This window comes from Octopus bimaculoides, chromosome 4 (genome assembly GCF_046866305.1).
Source record: "Octopus bimaculoides isolate indiv1 chromosome 4, ASM4686630v1, whole genome shotgun sequence".
NCBI lineage: Eukaryota > Metazoa > Mollusca > Cephalopoda > Octopoda > Octopodidae > Octopus > Octopus bimaculoides.
The window spans coordinates 59,987,895-60,009,961 of NC_142931.1; the positions used below are offsets into that span (position 1 = coordinate 59,987,895).

The following is a 22,067-nucleotide window of genomic DNA, read 5'->3' on the forward strand; positions in this document are numbered from 1 at the left end:
TCCGCTAGAAGTATTCCTACGCCCCCGACCCCGTCAGTGTTCCCTGCCCAGAAAATCTTGTACCTGTGTTCTTTGCCTGTGAGGAACCTCGCAGAACCTCCTCTCCATCTTACTTCCTGGATGCAGCACATATCTACGCGTCTCCGTTCAAGCGTGCCGACGTTGAGAGTGCCAATCCTAACAGTATGGGTGTTGGGGGTGTGGGCCTGTAGCCTGGGAAGGGGGAAAGCAGTGTCGTGTACCTGAAAAGAAAACTTGCAATTGGAAGAATTCATAAGCAAGACAGTACCTACAACCTGCAAACATTACTCAAACTTAATGCGCTACCCAAAGGTAGGGGAGAGGATGGCCAAGGCCACTAGATGGGTTCCGGGAGACAGCCGAGGATGACAGGATGACAGAGGAATGCACTTCCGGTGGAGGGGGTGGGAGGGCGGGTATACCATCAGCCAGGAGATAGGCCTCTTAATCGGCCAGGAGATAGGCCTCTTAATCGGCCAGGAGATAGGCCTCTTAATCGGCCAGGAGATAGGCCTCTTAATCGGCCAGGAGATAGGCCTCTTAATCGGCCAGGAGATAGGCCTCTTAATCGGCCAGGAGATAGGCCTCTTAATCGGCCAGGAGATAGGCCTCTTAATCGGCCAGGAGATAGGCCTCTTAATCGGCCAGGAGATAGGCCTCTTAATCGGCCAGGAGATAGGCCTCTTAATCGGCCAGGAGATAGGCCTCTTAATCGGCCAGGAGATAGGCCTCTTAATCGGCCAGGAGATAGGCCTCTTAATCGGCCAGGAGATAGGCCTCTTAATCGTAGATTTTAAATATTTGAGAGACAACAATGCATAAATCGTCATTTTTAAAAGAGCAATGAAACCTAGGTGAATAGAATATATAGGTAGCATGAATTTAGGAAGCTTAGAAAATGAATAAGTATGAATTTAAGACAAAAACTGAATTCAATTGAATTTCATGGAGAGAAACAAGATAAATAATAGAAGGCAGACTAAAGCGCGAAAGGTATGAGATGTTGAGGCCGTAAATAAATAAAAATCTCTATCTTATCTGCATCTTGGAGACTTCGTCGTAGTATGTCAGCGGAGAAGAGATTAAGATAATTTAGAATGGATTTCTCATTTATATATACCCAGAACCTGAAAACCTTAAGGAAAAAGAAAAAAAAAACGAGAGAGAGAGAGAGAGGGACTGATTTAGAGAGGGATGGAGAGGTAGACAGAGGCATGGCGGGAGAAAGATCATCATCATCATCATATATATATATATATATATATATATATATATATATATATATATATATATATATATATATGTGTGTGTGTATATATATATATATAAAGAGAGAGAGAGGGGGGACCAGTCAAGCAGCACATCACGCTGTAATTCTTGGGCTGAGAAATCAACACTTAAAAGCCATAATTTTAAAGGATATATATATATATATATGAGGCAACTCCAGGTCATCAGTGTCACTCGGGCTCATCACAGATTTCGCATAAGACACATGCCTGCTTGAAGAATTTCACATTTTTCCGCAATATTTCCAACCCCAAATGGCTTATTTTTTTATATCTAGCACTATGTCTTTCTCCATTTCTAAGTTAAGGGTAAAAATAAAGCAGCCCTGCAAAACACAACTGATTTTTACACACAAACGCACAGAATAACAGCAATCAAATAACAACAGCAGAGTCTACAACAAACATCAGTAATCTGACTGTCGCCTGTATTCGTGACAAAAGATGCCAGTTAGTCTTTTACATCTATGAGGCTCATTCGTATTAGGCCGAGTTGGTGGGTAATTTTTTAAGAATTACAATTACATACTTGAAGTCAGTGTTGGCAGAAATGAAATCAGCTTGCAAATACAGGTTGACTTTCCTAAATTTATACTCAGGCTAAGCCCAACCAGCTTGAATGCCGGAGTTGCCACTGACACACACACACACACACACATACATATATATATATATATATATATATATATATATATATATATATATATATATATATATATATATATATATATATATATATGTATGTATGTATGTATGTATGTATGTATACACAACATATGCACACACACACATCTACTACAGCCTCAGGCCAACCAGTCTTGTGAGAAGATTTGTTAGTCAGGAACTGAAAGAAGCCCATCATTATATATATGTGTGTGTATATATATGTGTGTAAATATGTATACATGTATATATCTATGTGTGTGTGTGTGTATGCATGTATATATGTATGTGTATGTATCCGTTTCTCTTTGCCTTCACATTACATGTAGTTGTAAATGATTGTCACTGTCATACAAGCACTGTCATTCATTTCCAATATTCTGTGAGAACATGTCCATCCATGGGGAAATATTATCTTGTTTGCAAACAGCTGATGGGTGGTGACATGTAGGGTATCTGGCTGTGGAAAATCTTCTTTCCTGCAGCTGTTTCAATAATTCTTAATTAACATTACAATAGCAATAATTTTTAAAATATGAATTAAATTAAATTTGGTCTAATATAGATTGAATTTTCAAAAGAAAAAGAAAATAAAAACTTGAAAAGTTGAAAATGAGTGTGTACATAGGTGTGTGTGTATTGTGTTTGCATGTGCATTTGTGTATGTATACATATGCATGTATGTCCCTGCTTTTCTCATATGTAGAAATCTAAGAAATCTACTTTTTTGAGGTTAGTATCTATTGTAATCCGCAAGACTATCCTTTGGAAGAAAGCAATTAGATCCTTCCTAAGTTTATCTAATTCATGGCCGTTTAAATTATAGGTGACTATAAGGCCGTCATCCCTATACAATCCTGCATCTATAAACGGGAATTCTAGCTTCAGATTGTGCAAAATGTAAGCTCCTATAAGCGTACATAACTCAGCCCCGTCGTATTCCCCCATCGGTACATCGAAAAGAGAATACTCACTCTTTTTAATCCAGGTAGATTCCTCATAAAAAAGAAGTGATTTTCTTGCATGTATGATAATATCTATTTCCAAGATATCGATGTTGACATACATGTTTGGCAAATTCTAATACTTTCAGGAGCAACGGTTTGGATATTGGTGGATAAAAATCAACAATATCAAACTGCGTAAATTTGCAGTTACGCTTATGGCTAATCCCTTTAAATCAATCTATTACTGACTTATTATTTTTCCAATTCTGTAAATCTAAATCACTATCTAATTAGTTAAAATGCGATCTAAAATATATTTGCTAATAATTCCTATTTCAGTTTTTGCAGGATTAATCAATCTACATTTGGGGTTTCTATTAAATTTGGCTTTATGGTCTTTTAGGATAATAAAAGCAGGTTGGGGGGAAAGGTATTCTATTCTATCGCTAATCTTAAGATTGTTAGCTATTCTTCTTGCTTCCAAATTCACCTCTTTGTATAAATTTGAGTTATCTTTTTTGTATGTATCTGTGATGCTATTCGAAATTAGATGCTTGTAAACGTCCTTATCAACCGCATATAAGTTTTTTGCCTTGTCAGAATTAACGAAGATCTTATTGGAGTTGTTAATTTCTGTAATTTTTTCTTTCATATCTCTCTGTAGATGGTTGGTATATTTACGGAATCTAATTTTTCTAATAAGATCGAAAAGGTCTTTTTCGAAGGCTTCTAATTCCAGAATAGGTGGTGGATTCCAGGAAGATTTAAGTCTGTATTTGTTTCTGTTAGTTTTTTGTTTAGTGTCAAAGAAGGCTTTCCATCTCAATCTTTGAACAAACTCTTCTGTCTTCTCTATAAGACTTTTAAGATATTGCTTCTGTGCAGGGATAGGTATATTTTTTTGAGAAAACTCCAATGGGTAAAGTCGGCTAATAACATACTATATGGGTAGTATATTTTTAATAATTTTTGATTCCTTGAAACCAGTTTGCAATCTCACTATTGGATTTGTACCTCATTATACATGATTTACTTAGCATTGCAAGAATATGGTATAGATCCCTACGTTTTTTAAGAAAGCCTTCGACTGTTATATGCATAGTTTTCTTGATTTTATTTTATTTGTATTTATTTTTAAATATTTTGTAAACAAATTTAACCGTTTTTATGGATGGTTCAATATATGGGATTCTATTATGAATGTATTTTGCCCAATTTCCGCTATTTTACACTCAGCAATTTCTTAAAAAGTATCTTTTCCTTTTGGCCGGCACATAGAAAAATAATTTTTTGTAACTAAACACTTTCAAATTTTGTATCCTGGTAGAATGCATCATTTAAAACATCATTTACTCTTGGCGTTTTTAAGAAAATTCTTCATTTTCAAAGTTATTTCGTGTTAAAGTTGTTGTATTTCGGTAATTTCAACCAATCAATGACGTCTATTGAGGTGAAAACAATTACTGGCCAAGGTGTCATGCAGTGGGATTGAACTTGGAACCATGTGGTAGGGAAGCAAGCTTCTTACCACATAGTCACACCTGTGCTTATGTTAAACTAGTTGATAATTTTTTGACAAATCCTGTGTGACTGACTTGCTTCCTGCTTGTAGCTATTTCACAAATTTCACTCAGCTAATATGCTTAGAAAAGGAAGGCTGAAATGTCACAGCCCTTTTTAAATCATCCAGTAGACGAAATTTGAAAGTATTTACAAAAAATATTTTCTATGTGCCGGCGAAAAGGAAAAGATCCCTTAAGACCTAAAAGTTTTTTTATGTAGATGTCTGTATCGTAGCAATGCATATGTATTTGTGCGTCTATGCTTATGTATAGAGCCTATGTTTATACTTGTGCACATACATACATGGTTTCGTGTGTGTGCGTCTTTGTATATGCGTGGGGTAAGAGTGTATGTTTATATTTACACATACATACATATATTCGTGTGTGTGCGTCTATGTTACATATGAGAATGTGCGCTCATGCATATACACATACATGCTTGAATGTGTGCGTACGCATGTATACAATTATATTTGTGTGTAATCGTGTACATATTATATATCTGTATACGTGATGCTAATTTACATTTTTGTATACACATATATACGTAATCCAGTTTTGTGCGCGTTTGTTATATACGCTACACCTCTTTCTTTCTCTATTTCTTTTTTCCTCGCGAAAACCACTTTCTTCCTTTCTATATTAGTAACGTCCTTTATCTATACGTTACTCTTCTTAACCCTTACTTCTCCCCTCCATAAGTTTAAGATACACTTGCCTGTAACCCTTACTTCCTCTCTCTATAAGATACACTTGCCTGTAACCCTTGCTTCCGCCCTCTATGAGATACACTTGCCTGTTCAAACGCTGAATAATTTTCTTATGCGATCATGATTGCGTGCAAATGTGTATATGTATACATGCGTATTCGTGCATATATTTATGTCTTACAAATATATGCCTATATACGTATATTGTCTGTACGCATGCATCTGTGTATTTTGATGTATATATGTATGTTGTAGATAGTCTAGTGTGCGTATATACTGTCGTAAATTTTTTATTGTTTTTATTTTAATGCAGCGTAAATTTTATTTTAATTTTAATGTGTTAATTGAGCGATAATTCGAATATAATTACTTACAATATGTATTTTGAACCCACTTTTCAATTTAAGGTTTTCTTTGATTTAAAAAAAAATAGGATGAATCTAAATTGAATTCATTTATTTTGATTATTTTCTTCATTGCATACTTAAGACCGTTATTTGAAACGACCAACGATCGAGATCAGTAAGGACATTCGAGCGAGATCGTTACCAGTGCTGCTGGACTGGCTCCCGTGCAGGTGGCACGTAAAAGACACCATTTTGAGCGTGGCCGTTGCCAGTGCCGCCTGACTGGCCTTCGTGCCGGTGGCACGTAAAAGCACCCACTACACTTTCGGAGTGTAAGAAGAGCGTTAGGAAGGGCATCCAGCTGTAGAAACTCTGCCAAATCAGATTGGAGCCTGGTGTAACCACCTGGTTCACCGGTCCTCAGTCAAATCGTCCAACCCATGCTAGCATGGAAAGCGGACGTTAAACGATGATGATGATTATTATTATGTATGTACCAGTGTGTGTGTATATGTGTGTGCATGTGTATGTGTGTAATTATCTGCCTTGAAGAAGTTTTAGTTGAATGAATTGACCCCAGTACTTATTTTTTGCTTTAAGTCTGGTACTTATTCTATTGCTTTACAGAAATGTAAAGAAACCAACACACACATTTATATATACATGTGTATGTATATCGATGTGTGTGTCTTTGAATTTGAGTTTGTGCCCCTTTCCACCACTCTTTACAACCAGTGTTGATTTGCTTACATCCTTGTAACATAATAGTTCATCAAAAGAATTCAATAAAATAAGTACAAAAGCTTAAAACAGAAAAAAAGTACTGGGTTCAATTTATTCAACTAGACCCTTTGAAGTGGTGCCCCAGTATGGCCACATTTCAATGACTGAAACAACTAAAAAGTAAAAAAGATGTATGTATGTCCCAAATTGTAGGCTACAGTTTTTGCCCCTAAATAGCTGAAATTGTGCATAGGGACTCATCTTTTGAAGATCAAGGTCATAGACTATAAGACTTAATCTTATACTTCCTATAAACCTAAGTAGGGCCAGATACTACAGCTAGTTATTTATATAATTAGTTTTATGTCATATACGTTTACATTGTAAATTCATATACCACCAGCATTGACTTTGCCTTTCATTCTTCTGCATCTGATGAAATGGATCTTGTTCAAAACGGGGGCACCAGTATTTTCTTAACGAAACACTTTGAAACTTGGGACACTGGTAGAATGTGTCATATAAAACATCTTTTTTTCTTAGTCTTCTTAACAAAAAAACGTACATCGCAAGTTATTTCATGTTAAAGTTGTATTTCTGTAATTTCAACCAATGACTGACGTCCATTCAGCCGAATACATTAAGTGCTGACTACGTAAACAAACGATTCTCAAACGATTCTGGCGGTGATAAAATTATTATTTCCTTGTCAAAAAATGACTGAAGCATATTGGCAGTAGCTAATAAACCTTTCTATTATAGGCACAAGGCCTGGTTTTTGAGGGAAGGAGCAAGTCGGTTAGGGTTAGGGAAAACGAACACACGTGTGTTGCCTCTCTGCAAAATGTCAGAAGTAATGGAGATTAAATACGCTTTACACCACTTAAACTGCCAAAGGAGTAAGTGTAAACAGCTGAATACTTGTCAGTGATTGGTTGAAATTATCGAAATAAGACAATTTTTTACATGAAATAAATTCGAATACAAAATTTTTTTCTGTTCTATAACACAAAATAGATAAGTATACGAAGTTTGAAAGTCTTTCGGTACCAAAAATACTACATAAAACATAAATGAAAACTGGTGCCCCCGTTTTGAACAAGATCCGATGAAATTACTATCAGTAATATGCCAGTTTCAGCATTCACTCCCCAGGTGAAGAGAGGTTAAAAAAGTCAAACTATCTTTAATTTGGTTTTCTTGTTTATCCTCATTTATGGTCATGAATGTTAGGTAATGACGAAAGGAATATCATCTCATAAATAATCAAGCGAAATGGGATTCTTCTGAAGAATCTCTGAAGTAATGTTACTTGATAGGATGCACATCTCGGAGATCAGGGAGTCTCTCCAGATCTAGCTGCTATTTTTCTAGATTGTGAGTAATGTGCTCCAGTACTATGGATATGTGGTTAGGATGCCACAGGAAAGGGTTGTAAGATAGATTCTTCAAGCTAAACCAACTGGCAGGAGACCTAGGGGTAAACCACAAGTGAGATGGTTGGATAATATCCATAGTGGCACTTGGTCTTACTTGATAATCTAGCAGGAAAGTTCAATGGAGGAGGTGTCTGAGAACTCTACCCATGCAACCCTTCTGAGCAGCAAATATGAATGGCTGGATAATACACAGAAAATCAATTCATTCATATATAACACACGTACCCTATATTTCTGGTCTTGTAAGATTTTATTATAAATTTTGTTTCAACCAGTTTTGCAATTATGTTGATATGAAAATAGAAGTAAAAATATTTTTTACAACTATTTGATAAATGCAACTATTTTGATAAATAAAACCATGTTCACATATATATATATATTTGTTTTCTTTTTCTATGAAGTAAACTCTTTGAACTTTGTTTAATAGATAAGCTCAAAACCAAAGAGCAAAATGTCTGCAGAATCAGCCTTCCGTTCACAAACCAAACGAGATACCTCGAGCTTTCAGACAGCTGCACAAATTCCTGGTCCATGTATGTGTTCAAAACTAACTTTCTCTTTCTCTCTCTCTCCTTCTGTCTGTCTATCTATCTATCTATCTACTTGTTTCAATTTCTATATGATATAGAAAAAATGGTAAAAATATGCAAATATCTAATAAATATTCTGATATTTAGTCTTATCTTTCATATCATTAATATTTCACCAAGTTTTATGCAGTGAATAGTAAAAAAAATTAATAAAATCACAAAATTACTGTGTAGCATTTAGTTTGAATGTCCCTTACATTCTGAATTTGGTGGAGGCGCAATGGCCCAGTGGTTAGGGCAGCGGACTAGCAGTCATTGGATCGCGGTTTTGATTCCCAGACCGAGCGTTGTGAGTATTTATTGAGCGAAAACACCTAAAGCTCCACGAGGCTCCGGTAGGGGATGGTGGCAAACCCTGCTGTACTCTTCCACCACAACTTTCTCACTCTTTCTTCCTGTTTCTGTTGTACCTGTAATTCAAAGGGCCAGCCTTGTCACATTGTGTCACGCTGAATATCCTCGAGAACTATGTTAAGGGTACACGTGTCTGTGGAGTGCTCAGCCACTTGCACGTTAATTTCACGAGCAGGCTGTTCTGTTGATCGGATCAACTGGAACCCTCGACGTCGTAAGCGACGGAGTGCCAACAACATTCTGAATTCAAATCCCAGTGGAGTATTTTTGATCCCACTGAAGCCAATAAAATCCTTTTATATTCTAAGTTTAAACCTTTCTAGGAATGAATTTACCTTATACCTCGCTAAGAGAGAGAGAGGGAGGGATCAGTAAAATAATTAACAGTGTTCTATATTAGAGACTGGATCATTTGGTTAGATCTCCTCCCCTACAAATTCTGATCTTGTGCTAAATATATTAATCTGTATTTAACCAGAATATTCTCAGTTCATCTTTGTGTCTCTTAATGTCAACTATCCCATATTCATTTCGGTCTTAGACCGCAATCATGAGCCTTTGCTACAGTGTTTTATCATATGTATGGCAAACACAACAAACTATCTTTTATCTTTTACTTGTTTCAGTCATTAGACTGTGACCATGCTGGGTCACCATCTTGAGCAGTGAAATGAATTGAACCCAGTACTTATTTTAATTTTTTTAAAGCCTGCTACATATTCTATCAGTCTCTTTTGCCAAACTGCTTAGTTATGGGGATGTAAACACATCAACACCATTTGTCAAGCAGTGTTGGGGAGGGGGGTTAACACAGACACACACACACCCATACATACAATGGTCACATACCAAATCCACTCAAGGCACTTGGCCAAGGTGTCATGCAGTGGGATTGAACTTGGAACCATGTGGTAGGGAAGCAAGCTTCTTTATTTCATAAATATTTGCCATAAAGGCATTACAAAGAGGGGACAAACAAGGACAGACAAACATAAAAGGGGTAAAGTAGCTGTATCAATTAAATATTTACAATTTTAAATACACAATAAAAATTGGATTATATTTACAATGTTCGATTGAAGTATTGCTCATTACAGATGCAATCTGTAATGGCTTTCCTGAAGGATAGGCATCTGACCACCAGGGTAGACCCCTTGCTTTTTCTTTCCCTTGTTTTTGGCTCCCACTTACCTGGTGCCAAACACTCCCAGCTTCCTCGCCACAGGCTTCCATCTTCTCATGAATCTGTCTCGTGGCAGATACCTCTTCTCCAGCCTGATCTTACTACTGAGGTGGTAACAAAAAAAGTTAACTAACCCCTGGCCAGATACAAAGGTATCTGTCACTATGCCTCTTACACGTGTCTTCCATACTGTTTCTCTCAGTATGGCTACTACGCAGGAAAAGCAAGCCTTCCTTTCCCTGTTGAGGGAAGGAGGCGGCACAATCTCAATAATAGATTCAGCTGATAGCTGTACTCTTCCCATCGATGACAACAGTTGTTCTGTGAAGACTATCAGTCTTGTGAATTCCGGACATTCCACGAATGCATGCAAGACGGTTTCCCTGTCCTGCCTGCACCTCAGATATGTCAGCGATACGGCACTTCCGTGCCTTGACAGTTTATCACGAACATGTAACGCCGCACGGAAGCACTGCCAAGCCAGGGATTTCTGGTAATTGTCCAGATACCCCGGCCTGAAAATTCTCCTGAACAGGTTGGTCAACTGATTTTCATTGTAGCCCAAGGTCTCCCCCAAGGCATCTTCGGACCTAAATCCCACTAACCCGCTATAAAAATCCGTGGTGGAACTCCTGTTGCCAGCATTGCCCGCCCAAGAGAGTAGCTGAAGTGCCTGTCAGCATTCCAATTGCCAGACCCCCAGCCTAGGTCTCTGCTTGATCCAATTACTAACGTCCGTTAAGGACGTTAATTGCGGAAGGTAGAACCGGACATGCGGTGACCACACCTGCTCACACAGCCACACCTGTGCTTATGTTAAACTAGGTGATAATTTTTTGACAAATCCTGTGTGACTGGCTTGCTTCCTGCTTGTAGCTATTTCACAAATTTCACTCAGCTAATATGCTTGGAAAAGGAAGGCTGAAATGTCACAGCCCTTTTTAAATCATCCATTTTGATGAAGTGATGTCATGAAACTGAATATATTTATCGCACTAGTGTAGTGGGGATAATAATATTAAATCATATCTCTCTGCTGTTTAAAAGTCAAATGAATAAAAAATTTTATATTAACTTCATCTTTAGAGTTACAATATTTTGATATTTACAACATCATTATCTTCATCATCATTATTATTATTATTATTATTATTATTATTATTGCTTTACATCTGCCTTTTTAATTTGGAATTACATGGGTTTTCTGAGGCAGTGTTTTTCAGCCAGATCCCCTTCCTATCACTACCCCTTTTAATTACCTTTTAAAACACATAGGGATGGAGTATCCACTAAAGAATTGTGTTAGCTGCATGGTAAAATAGATGTCAACTAGTACAGATATAAATATTAAAACAAAAAATAGTTTCATTGTTAAAAATGAGGTCAGTATCCACCATTCCTTCAGAATATGAGAACTTAAAAATAACTCAACACTAAATAGTAAACAAGTTGTTATATTGATGGAAGCATATAAGAAGTGCTTTAGATTAATAAAACTGGGGAAATACACGTATTCTGGTTTAATTCTTCCCTACAACATAAGTGTAACATTCAATTACTGGTTATTTTAGAAAAAGATTCCTTTCCCCAACATATAATTATCAAAAGCTCTTTAACAAATACTAGCTTGATCCATAGAGATTCCATAGTTTATAATTGTTCTTATTATTTTGATGCATAAATTTATAGATTTTCATAAAAGGGAGGTTTATGCCACATGTTGAGAGGCTAAACTATGATAGACATCATGGATGGACAACTCTATTGTACAGTGCATATAAAATGGTTTTTAAAAAATCTTGACTGGTACTTATTTTATTGGCCCTCAAAGGATTAGAATCACATTTAACCTTGGCAGGAATTTAGCTCAGAATATAAAATGCAGCTAATTGCTACAAAGCATTTAATTCATCACAATAGAAATTCAGTCATCCACTACCTTCTTCAAACATTTTAAGGCCACTATTCCTGCTAAAGCTGAAGTTAACCTTGAAGGGCCCATGACTGTCTAATCATTCTCACCGTGGTTTCTGTTTTGAGACAATGTTTTATAGCTGAGCACTCTGATACTAACTCTTAGGGACACTGTTCATCACTGGCATTTTACCTCTGTTTTTCCATTTTAGCATATATGAATGGTCTTTTTGAGGCAGTGTTTTATGAGTGGTTGCCCTTCCTGAGGCCAAACATTTAAGTTGCTCCTTACTACACACAGTTTTAAGGTATATCTGTCCTAAAACTGGGATACACTACTCTGAGTATGCAAATATTATGAATTGATTAATTATTTGATAAAAAACTAAGTTCTGTAATACTATACTTAGTTATGATAAATGTTGCAGTAAGTGTATGTGAGATTAATCTTCACTTTCTTGTCCAAGACATTTGTGTACTTGGTAATTTGGATCTATTTTAAAACGGGGGCCACAGTTTTCATTAATGTTTTACATAGTGTTTTTGGTATGGAAAGACTTTCAAACTTCGTATACTTATCTATTTTGTGTTATAGAACAGAAAAATATTATTGTATTCGAATTTATTTCATGTAAAAAATTGTCTTATTTCGATAATTTCAACCAATCACTGACAAGTATTCAGTTGTTTATATTTACTCCTTTGGCTGATTAAGCGGTGTAAAGCGTATTTAATCTCCATAGCTTCGTTTTATTTGCTTTTTTCATTTTAAATTTGCTTTTTTCATTTTCTTTTTTTTTTCTTCGTTTTATTTGCTTTTTTCTTTTTAAATTTGCTGTTTTACCCTAACCCTAACCCTAGGGTTAGGGTTAGGGTTAGGGTTAGCCTATAATAGAAAGGTTTATTAGCTACTGCCAATATGCTTCAGCCATTTTTTGACAAGGAAATAATAATTTTATCACCGATAGAATTGTTTCAGAATCGTTTGTTTATGTAGTCGGCACTTAATGTATATCGGCTGAATGGACGTCAGTGATTGGTTGAAATTACAGAAATACAACAACTTTAACATGGAATAACTTAGGGATTTCTTTTTTTTTTTAAGAAGACTAACAGAAAAAGATGTTTTATATGTCACATTCTACCAGTGTTCCAAGTTTCAAAGTGGTTCGTTAAGAAAATACTGTGGCCCCCGTTTTAAAATAGATCCGGTAATTTTTCTCAGAATAAGTTCTCATAGTAAATAGTAGAACATGTTCAGATAGAATAACATGTCCTATAAAAAATGCATGAAAATTGCTGCAGTAATTTAGTTCAATAGGCTTAGAAATAAAGCAAAACAATGACTATTGTAGAAAAAAAAAATCAGTATCCACACAACTTAAAAATTTGTAAAATATTGGGTGTGACATAGAAAAGGAAATAAGGTACAGTCCAATTTACATTCCCACCAATCTACATTCCTATTCTACCACTATCATTGTAACCCTTACAGTGCACACATACACATTCAGATATTCACACAAACACTAACACATACATTAACAATTATTGAGCTCAGATTTTGTCCTTTAGCTCTTCTGTTATATATTATTAATTATATATTTAATAATATAGTACTGTCTTACTAATATTATACCTTGTAATTTATAATTATGCTTTATAAAATTGGTGCCAAGCCACAGTTTTTAAGGGATAATTATAGCCTATTTAATGCAACTTAGTATGTGATAGTTACTTATTTTATCAATCTTGAAAATATGAATGGCAGCCAACTTTCACAGGACTTGAATTCAGAAAGGTAAATAAAACTAATACCATGATCCATTTAGTCTCGTACTTTACCATCTCTACCGCTTCATTGTCCTAATGTAATCCTTTCTCATTTTGATGTAAGACAAGCGATTTTGAGGGGAGGAGGAAATCAATAACATTAACCCCAATGCTCAACTTGTACTTCTTTTATTGACTCCAAAAGGATGATGAAAGGCAAAGTTGACCGCAGTGGCATTAGAACTTAGAATATAAGGAGCCAGAAGAAATGCCACTAAGCATTTTGTCCAGTGCAGTATTGATTCTGCCAGTTTCCCACCTTGTTATCCTAATGCAATATGCAATGTTTATATTACATGGTGTAATATAAATAATGCAATGTGAAATTGTCTCTTAGTTGAGGAAGATAACCACCTAGTTGTGAGAGTTTTCTGCATGATATATTTCATATGAGATCTAACTGCTATATGCCAGTTATCACAGGCAGCTTCTACTAAGAACCTGTAATATTTGCAGGAGTTGTTATAGGTTTGAAATAAAAGCTATATCTCCCTTAAATCACACACTACTATCTTAGAAGAGGAAGTTTTATATTAGTCAGTATAGTCCTAGATAGAGAATAAGATGGGGTGGTCGTGGCAGGAGTGCCTTTACTCATAGGTCTACTTGATTATAGATGACTTGGGGCTAAACAACAACCAGGTTCCAGATCTAATAGCAAGTCAGATCTATTTGGTGGTGGGTGACTGTTTTCTGCACAGTGTTGCAAGCCAATAAGATGAAGAATGAAAACAATATTATAGAAAAACAGTCACAATTTTTGATAGCAAATCCAGTTACAAGAAAAATGTTTCGTTTCACTTAAATACCATAAATAATAGTTAAAATAAAAGAATAGATATTATAAGTCATTTGTCAACTGACAATACATGACTAGTATACAACAATGACAGCAGGATTTATATAATGGCATATGTACTGTGGAGGCGCAATGGCCCAGTGGTTAGGGCAGTGGACTCGCAGTCATAGGATCGCGGTTTCGATTCCCAGACCGGGCATTTTGTTTATTGAGCGAAAACACCTAAAGCTCCACGAGGCTCCGGCAGGGGATGGTGACGAAGCCTGCTGTACTCTTTCACCACAACTTTCTCTCACTCTTACTTCCTGTTTCTGTTGTGCCTGTAATTCAAAGGGTCAGCCTTGTCACACTGTGTCACGCTGAATATCCCCGAGAACTACGTTAAGGGTATACTTGTCTGTGGAGTGTTCAGCCACTTGCACATTAATTTCACAAGCAGGCTGGTGCGTTGATCGGATCAACTGGAACCCTCGACGTCATAAGCGATGGAGTGCCAACAACATGTACTAGGAGAAACACCAGCTTCAGGGCTGTTTTCTTCTACTTAATATAATATATGTATGTGATGTGTAAGTATGTGTATTTCTGTCTTCTAACACAACATCCATGTTAAATTGGATATAAAGATTGGCTTTTAGTATTAATACTAATTTTGTAATACTAACTTTGTAGGACAAAATGGTTAGTGGCATTTCTTCTGACTCTTTACGTTCTAAGTACTAATGTTACTAAGATCAAATTACTTCCCATCATCCTTTCAGAGTTGATCAAAGAAATACAAGTTGAGCATTGGGGTTGATGTAATTGACTTCCCCCTCCCCTCAAAATTGCTGACCTTATGTAAAAATGAGAAAGGATCACATCAGCACAACAAAGTGGTAGAGTTGGTAAAGTGCCATGGTATTAGTTTTATTTACCTTTCTGAATTCAAGTCCTGTGGAGGTTGATGAGGACAAATATCCATCAAAATGTAAATAATGTATATTACATCACTTGTTCTTATGTACGTTTCACCATTGTGGTTGTTTGTAAAACTACTTTGTATGTACCAAGTGCAATTCGATGCTTAACCACAATGGATCATCAAGAGAACAATTTATTGCATTATGTTAGAGAGAACTAATGTAATTTCTTCTATATTTTGCTCTGTACATCATGACCAGTAATACAACTGGTCATGATATACAGTAATGCTACTAAGTACAGCACTAACTAAACTACTATACTGGGAGCAGAGTGGATGATGATAATTTACATGTAGCTCTAATCTCAACAGTAACAGTCAATGTGTGTATGTGTATAGAGGGGTTAGACAAAATAATGGAAACACCTTAAAATTTCAAACAAATTTATTTTAACATGGGGTAGGACCACCTTTGGCAGTAATTACAGCTTGAGTTCTACGAGGTATCGACTCATACAAAATTTGAATTGTTTCAGCACCCAACAAAAACAGTGATAGGCTTGTAAAGCCCTTAAATACCTGAGTATTTCAGCTGATCACGTACATGTCAGTACACCAGCTGACAGGAGAGAATGTTAACAGGTACTTGTGCAGCAGAATCCTCCATTTTCGAGTACGGAGATTCTGATTCTGCAAAAAAGACTGGATTTTAAAATTTCCCCCCCCCCCCCCCCCCCCCCCCCCCCCCCCAAAAAAAAAATTCAGTTTTTACTTTTTCCAGAAATTGTTTTTTGCGAAATACGTAGAAAAATACGGAGATTATGATTCTGAAAAGAAAATTGTAAAGTTTCAATTTCTAAGAAAAAAAGTGAAAATTGAAGAATTTGGGGTATTGGGGTAGGGGAAATTAAAATTTTAAAATGCCGTATTTTTGCAGAATCAGAAACTTCGTACTCGAAAATGGGGGATTCTGTATAAAAAAAAAGGTCCACATTCTTTACGTCCGCCTAGGGGCTTCGAGCCCAGAATCCGAATCAAACTGTTTTAAACAATTTATATACATATACACACGTAGGTATGTGTGTACTGTTTAATACGCGACTTTAGTCACGTACTCCTAATTCTGTCATGTCTCTCTCTTTCTCCCTCTCTTTACATATATATTTACACACACATCTAAAATATATGTAAAATTCCAAATTACTAAACAGCTCAACATATAAAAAGGGAAAAGTAGGAGTGTGAACTGAATTATCATTTTCGGTAAATAGTATGATTCAGACAATTGAAAAATACAAGTTAAGTGCCAAGTATACATTTTCAGATACGACGGAGTAAACTACTTTTCTTTTCTTGACCTTAAGGCATAGCCAATGATATTAAAAAGCGGGAAAGACAAAATTTTGTTGATGACGAAATAAGGTTATCAAACTACGTTACATATAAGTAACATGTAGTAATGTTTGTGTATGTTTCGTTGTGTGTGTCTGTATGAGTGTAAAATCAGCCCATTTCTAGGAATTGGTATAAGTACTTCCGAATATTCACAGGACAGATAAGCAACATACGTAAAGACACATTTGTCAGGCTGAAAAATTTTGGGGATTGTGAGTGTGTGGGGCAATCGATTAGATCGATCCAGTACGCAACTGGTACTTAATTTATCGACCCCGAAAGGATGAAAGGCAAAGTTGACCTCGGCGGAATTTGAACTCAGAACGTGAAGACACACGGAATACCGTTAAGCATTTCGCCCGGTGTGCTAGTGTTTCTGCTAGCTCACCGCCTTACATTTGTCTATCTACACATACACAATATGTATGCATGCATACACACGAAGATAGAAGTACAGTGGAAACCGCTTATTTATACTGGTTATTGCCAATAGAAAAGGTTCCATCTTAAATTAACAAAAGGCAACTTTCACCGTATATACACACACTTAATACCACCTTCCTGTAAGGCTAAGCGGTGTGATTAAGAAGTTCGCTTCTCCAGGGGTTTCAGGTTCAGTTCTGTGCAGCACCCAAACTTTTTTGTACCTCGGACTGGGGATCTTTCTGATGTGGCGGACACCATTTGTTTTCTAACGAGAAAGATCCATTATTTGGTATAGGGTCGGACAGAAAATAAATTTTAAAATTTTATTGACTATGGCAGTCTGTAGAGGTTCTTTTGTTTGCATTATATATGTATTAAATTTGTAATATAATGTATTATGTATAAAACACTACATAAAACATAAATGAAAAGTGGTGTCTGTCAATTCAGAAAGATCCTAAATTATACATTATGCACTTTATTGTGTTATGAATGTGATCTCCCGGTCCAAGGAAAAAAATGTCTTGTATGAAATCCGTCCGAGATCTTTCTGATTTGGCGGACACCATTTTCTATTATGGTGTCCGCCAAATCAGAAAGATCCTATTATCATTTTGGTCAATATAAAGACCTTCACCCAGGAACAAAAAATAATAATAATAACCAGTCTGGTGGGTGTTAAGAAGTGTATAGAAAACGAATATGAAAAAAAATGCGCGCTGACGACCCTGGGTGTGAGGAGGGAACTTACAGAAAATTCACAAGATCCAATTTTTCCGTCATAATTTCGGGTAAAATGGATATATATTGATTTTTTTTTTTTACGGAATCCCACGTTTTTGGTTGTGGAGGATCCGATTCTGAAAAAAATTTGTTTGCAAAATTTCAATTTTTTAACAAGAAAAAAAAAAAAATTATATATATATATATATATATATATATATATATGGATCTTTTTTAAAACAGGGGCCACATTTTTCATTAACGAAACACTTTGAAACTTGGAACACTGGTAGAATGTGTCATATAAAACATCTTTTTCTCTTAGTCTTCTTAAAAAAAAAATGAAATCCATAAGTTATTCCATGTGAAAGTTGTCGTATTTCTGTAATTTCAACCAATCACTGACGTCCATTCAGCCGATATACGTTAAGTGCCGACTACATAAACAAACGATTCTGAAACAATTAACCCTAACCCTACGGTTAGGGTTAAAGCAAATTTAAAATGAAAAAAGCAAATACAACGAAGGTATGGAGATTAAATACGCTTTACATCGCTTAATCAGCCAAAGGAGTAATTGTATACAACTGAATACTTGTCAGTGATTGGTTGAAATTATCGAAATAAGACAATTTTTTACATGAAATAAATTCGAATACAAAAATATTTTTCTGTTCTATAACACAAAATAGATAAGTATACGAAGTTTGAAAGTCTTTCGGTACCAAATACACTACGTAAAACATTAATGAAAAATGTGGCCCCCGTTTTAAAATAGATCCTATATATATATATATATATATATATATATATATATATATATATATATATATATATATGTATATATATGTATATATATATATATATATATATATATATATATATATATATATATATATATATATATATATGTATATATATATATATATATATATATATATATATATATATATATATATATATATATATATGTATATATATATATATATATATATGCAAGCCAAGTAAGATCGTTGCCAGTGCCCCTGGACTGGTTCTTGTGCGGGTGGCACATGAGATGCACCATTTTGAGCGTGGCCGTTGCCAGTACCGCCTGACTGGCTCCTGTAGGATTTTCGAGCGAGATCGTTGCCAGTGCCCCTGGACTGGCTTGTGCGGGTGGCACATAAAAGACACCATTTCGAGCGTGGCCGTTTTCGTGCGGGTGACACGTAAAAGCACCCACTACACTCTCTGAGTGGTTGGCGTTAGGAAGGGCATCCAGCTGTAGAAACTCTGCCAAATCAGACTGGAGCCTGGTGTTGCCATCCGGTTTCACCAGTCCTCAGTCAAATCGTCCAACCAATGCTAGCATGGAAAGCGGACGTTAAACGATGATGATGATGATGATGATGATATATATGTATATATATAGTGTAGTATATTGCCACTTAAGTGTGGCTGACCCCTAGGGGTGGATGTTACTGTTGCTTTTAGCCCCAGGAGGACATCTCCTCCAGCTGGCTTATCGACACACGACCGTGTCCTGTTTGCCAAGTCGTGTGTCGATAAGCCAGCTGGAGGAGATGTCCTCCTGGGGCTAAAAGCAACAGTAACATCCACCCCTAGGGGTCAGCCACACTTAAGTGGCAATATACTACACTTTATCGTGCAGTTACTGTTAATACTTCATTTAGAGAATTAACATTTATATATATTTTGGGACTGCCATGTTGGCTTGGCGATAACTATTAATTTCCAGTACCGCTGCCGTAGTCTCCTTTAGGGAGACTTAGAAATATTAATAACTCTATATATATATATATATATATATGTGTGTATATATATATATATATATATATATATATATATATATATATATATATATATATATATATATATATATATATATATATATATATATATATATATGTATATATATATATATATATCCCGTAAATCCTCGAGTATAGTCTGCCCTTGAGTATAATACGCAGGGGATTTTTAGGGGGCTGTACCTCTGAAAAACCTAAATCTTGTGTATAATACGCACCCCTTCTCTAGCTTGTGTCAAGGAGGTCTATATAACGTCCTTGGTTTGTAAACTTGAGTCATGGAGGTCTATATAACGACTTTATTATTATTGTATATATAACATAATGCAAACGTGTAACGTTTTTGTGCACTTTGTTTGCAGAAAATAAAGAAATAACAGTAATAACGTCAGTAAGAAATAAATATTAAGTAAATTGCCTTTACGTATTTATCACTATCAGTTACAAGCCCGACATCACAAAATGCGTCTGAATAAATACTGCCGGACAGCAAATAGAGACTCGGACATTGCTTAGAAAATATTTTTCATTTTTAACCTCGTATATAGTACGCACTAGGGATTTTGACCTTTAAATTTGGGGAAAAAAATGCGGATTATACTCGGATTTACGGTATGTATATATATATATATATATATATATATATATATATATATACACCCTCAGGCCTTCAATGAGGCTACCACATGCTAGAAATAACAGCCAAATCTCACAAAACTGCGAAAACATAACGAAATTTTGAAAATGCGATTTAAATTTTTTATTTTCTTTTCAGAATTGGATCCTCCATAACCAAAAACGTGGGATTCCGTAAAAAAAATCAATATATATTCATTTTACTCGAATTTACGACGGAAATATCGGATCTTGTGGATTTTCTTAAAGTTCTCCCCGCCTCCGAGTCGTTAGCGCGCATTTTTTTTTTCATATTTGTTTTCCATACACTTGTTAACACCCTGCGCAGGCTGGTTAACCTTTTTTTTTGTTCCCGGGTGAATGTCTTTATATTGACCCGTGAAACTACAATTGTGAAATATTAATCAATCTCATTAAAACATTTTTTAGAATATATCATTATTTAATTTAAAAGCGAACAGTACGGCTTGAACAAAAGTTTTTTTTCAACATTTCAAAATCGAAAAGTTTCGCATTATTTCGTACAGCTAGAAAATTATGAAAGCTTTTGTAGTGTATGTGTGTAAACTATGAAAGCTTCTTTCGTTATGTGCCTGTATACAAATAATCTTTATCCTTATTCGTTTCAATCATTGGAATGCGAATATGTTACAGCCCCGCTTTGAAAGGTATAGTCGAACAAAGTGGAACTATTTCATACTTTTAAGCCTAGTACTTATTTTGGTACTACTTAAATACAGAGGTCCCGACGCATCTATGTAACCCTAACACTAACAACGAGTGTGCACTGTAAAATCTTGCCAAAACATCGTTACGTAGATGCATCGGGACCTCTGTATTTAAGTAGTGCCCTTATTTTATAAGTCCCTTTTGCCAAACCGCTATGTTCGTTAAAAAAAAAAACAACACCAGTTGCTAAGTAATTGCGGGACACACAAACGTGTATATATATATATATATATATATATATATATATATATATATATATATATATATACACGCACGCACGCACACACACATACAAACAAATCCGCTCGCAAGGCATTAGTAGATCAGGAGCTATATACCTGAGGGCACTTGCCCAAGGTGCCATGCAATGGGACTGAACCTGAAACCTAAAGTTGGGAAACTTCTTTTGTTTTGTGTTCATAAATATTGAAAGTGTGTATGGAATAAAAACATCTTATCGGAAAAAAACCACTGAGAAATTTTTTATTACAACTCTACCTCTTGATCCACCTTTACTAAAATAAGCAATAAATCTGAATTAATGTTTCAGAGGAATTTTTTAATATTTCTTTAAATAATTTGTATGTAATACAACTGCCTGTATATACGTATATACAACGAAAAACCTGCGTAATTTGCATGTAAAAAAAAATTGTAACGTCACCCTCACGCTTACAAAACCGCGCGCGCAAATCTACAAAGAGAATAAGCTTTCATAAGTTTTGTACACCTTTCGGATGAGTGAAATTTTCTTTTTATCTCTCTGTTGCTTCAATCACTGAACTGCAGCCATGCTGAGATACTATTTTGAAGGGTTTAACCGAACAAATCGATCTCAATACGTTTTGTTTTAAAGTTTAGTACTTATTCTATCATTCTTTTTTTGCTGAAGCATTAATTTACGGGTACATAAACAAACTAACACCGGTTATCAATAAAGTGGTGGTACGAAACCCACAAAAACAGTCACACATGCATGTTTAGTGTTAGGGTGGAGGAGGTAAAGAATACGTACACCACCCGTTTTCGGCGTTTAGGGTTAAGTTTAAGGTTAGGGTTA

At 35.6% G+C, this 22,067-nt stretch overlaps 1 protein-coding gene across 2 annotated transcripts in view; it reads left to right on the plus strand.

Moving 5' to 3' along the window:
- LOC106881804 (O(6)-methylguanine-induced apoptosis 2) overlaps window positions 1-22,067 on the plus strand; it is a 64,823-nt gene that overhangs the window by 25,301 nt on the left and 17,455 nt on the right. For both annotated transcript variants that reach the window (XM_014932318.3, XM_014932319.2), the window contains exon 5: window positions 8,135-8,240. In XM_014932318.3, the coding sequence (XP_014787804.1) occupies window positions 8,135-8,240 (106 nt within the window). The remainder of the gene's footprint in view (window positions 1-8,134; window positions 8,241-22,067) is intronic.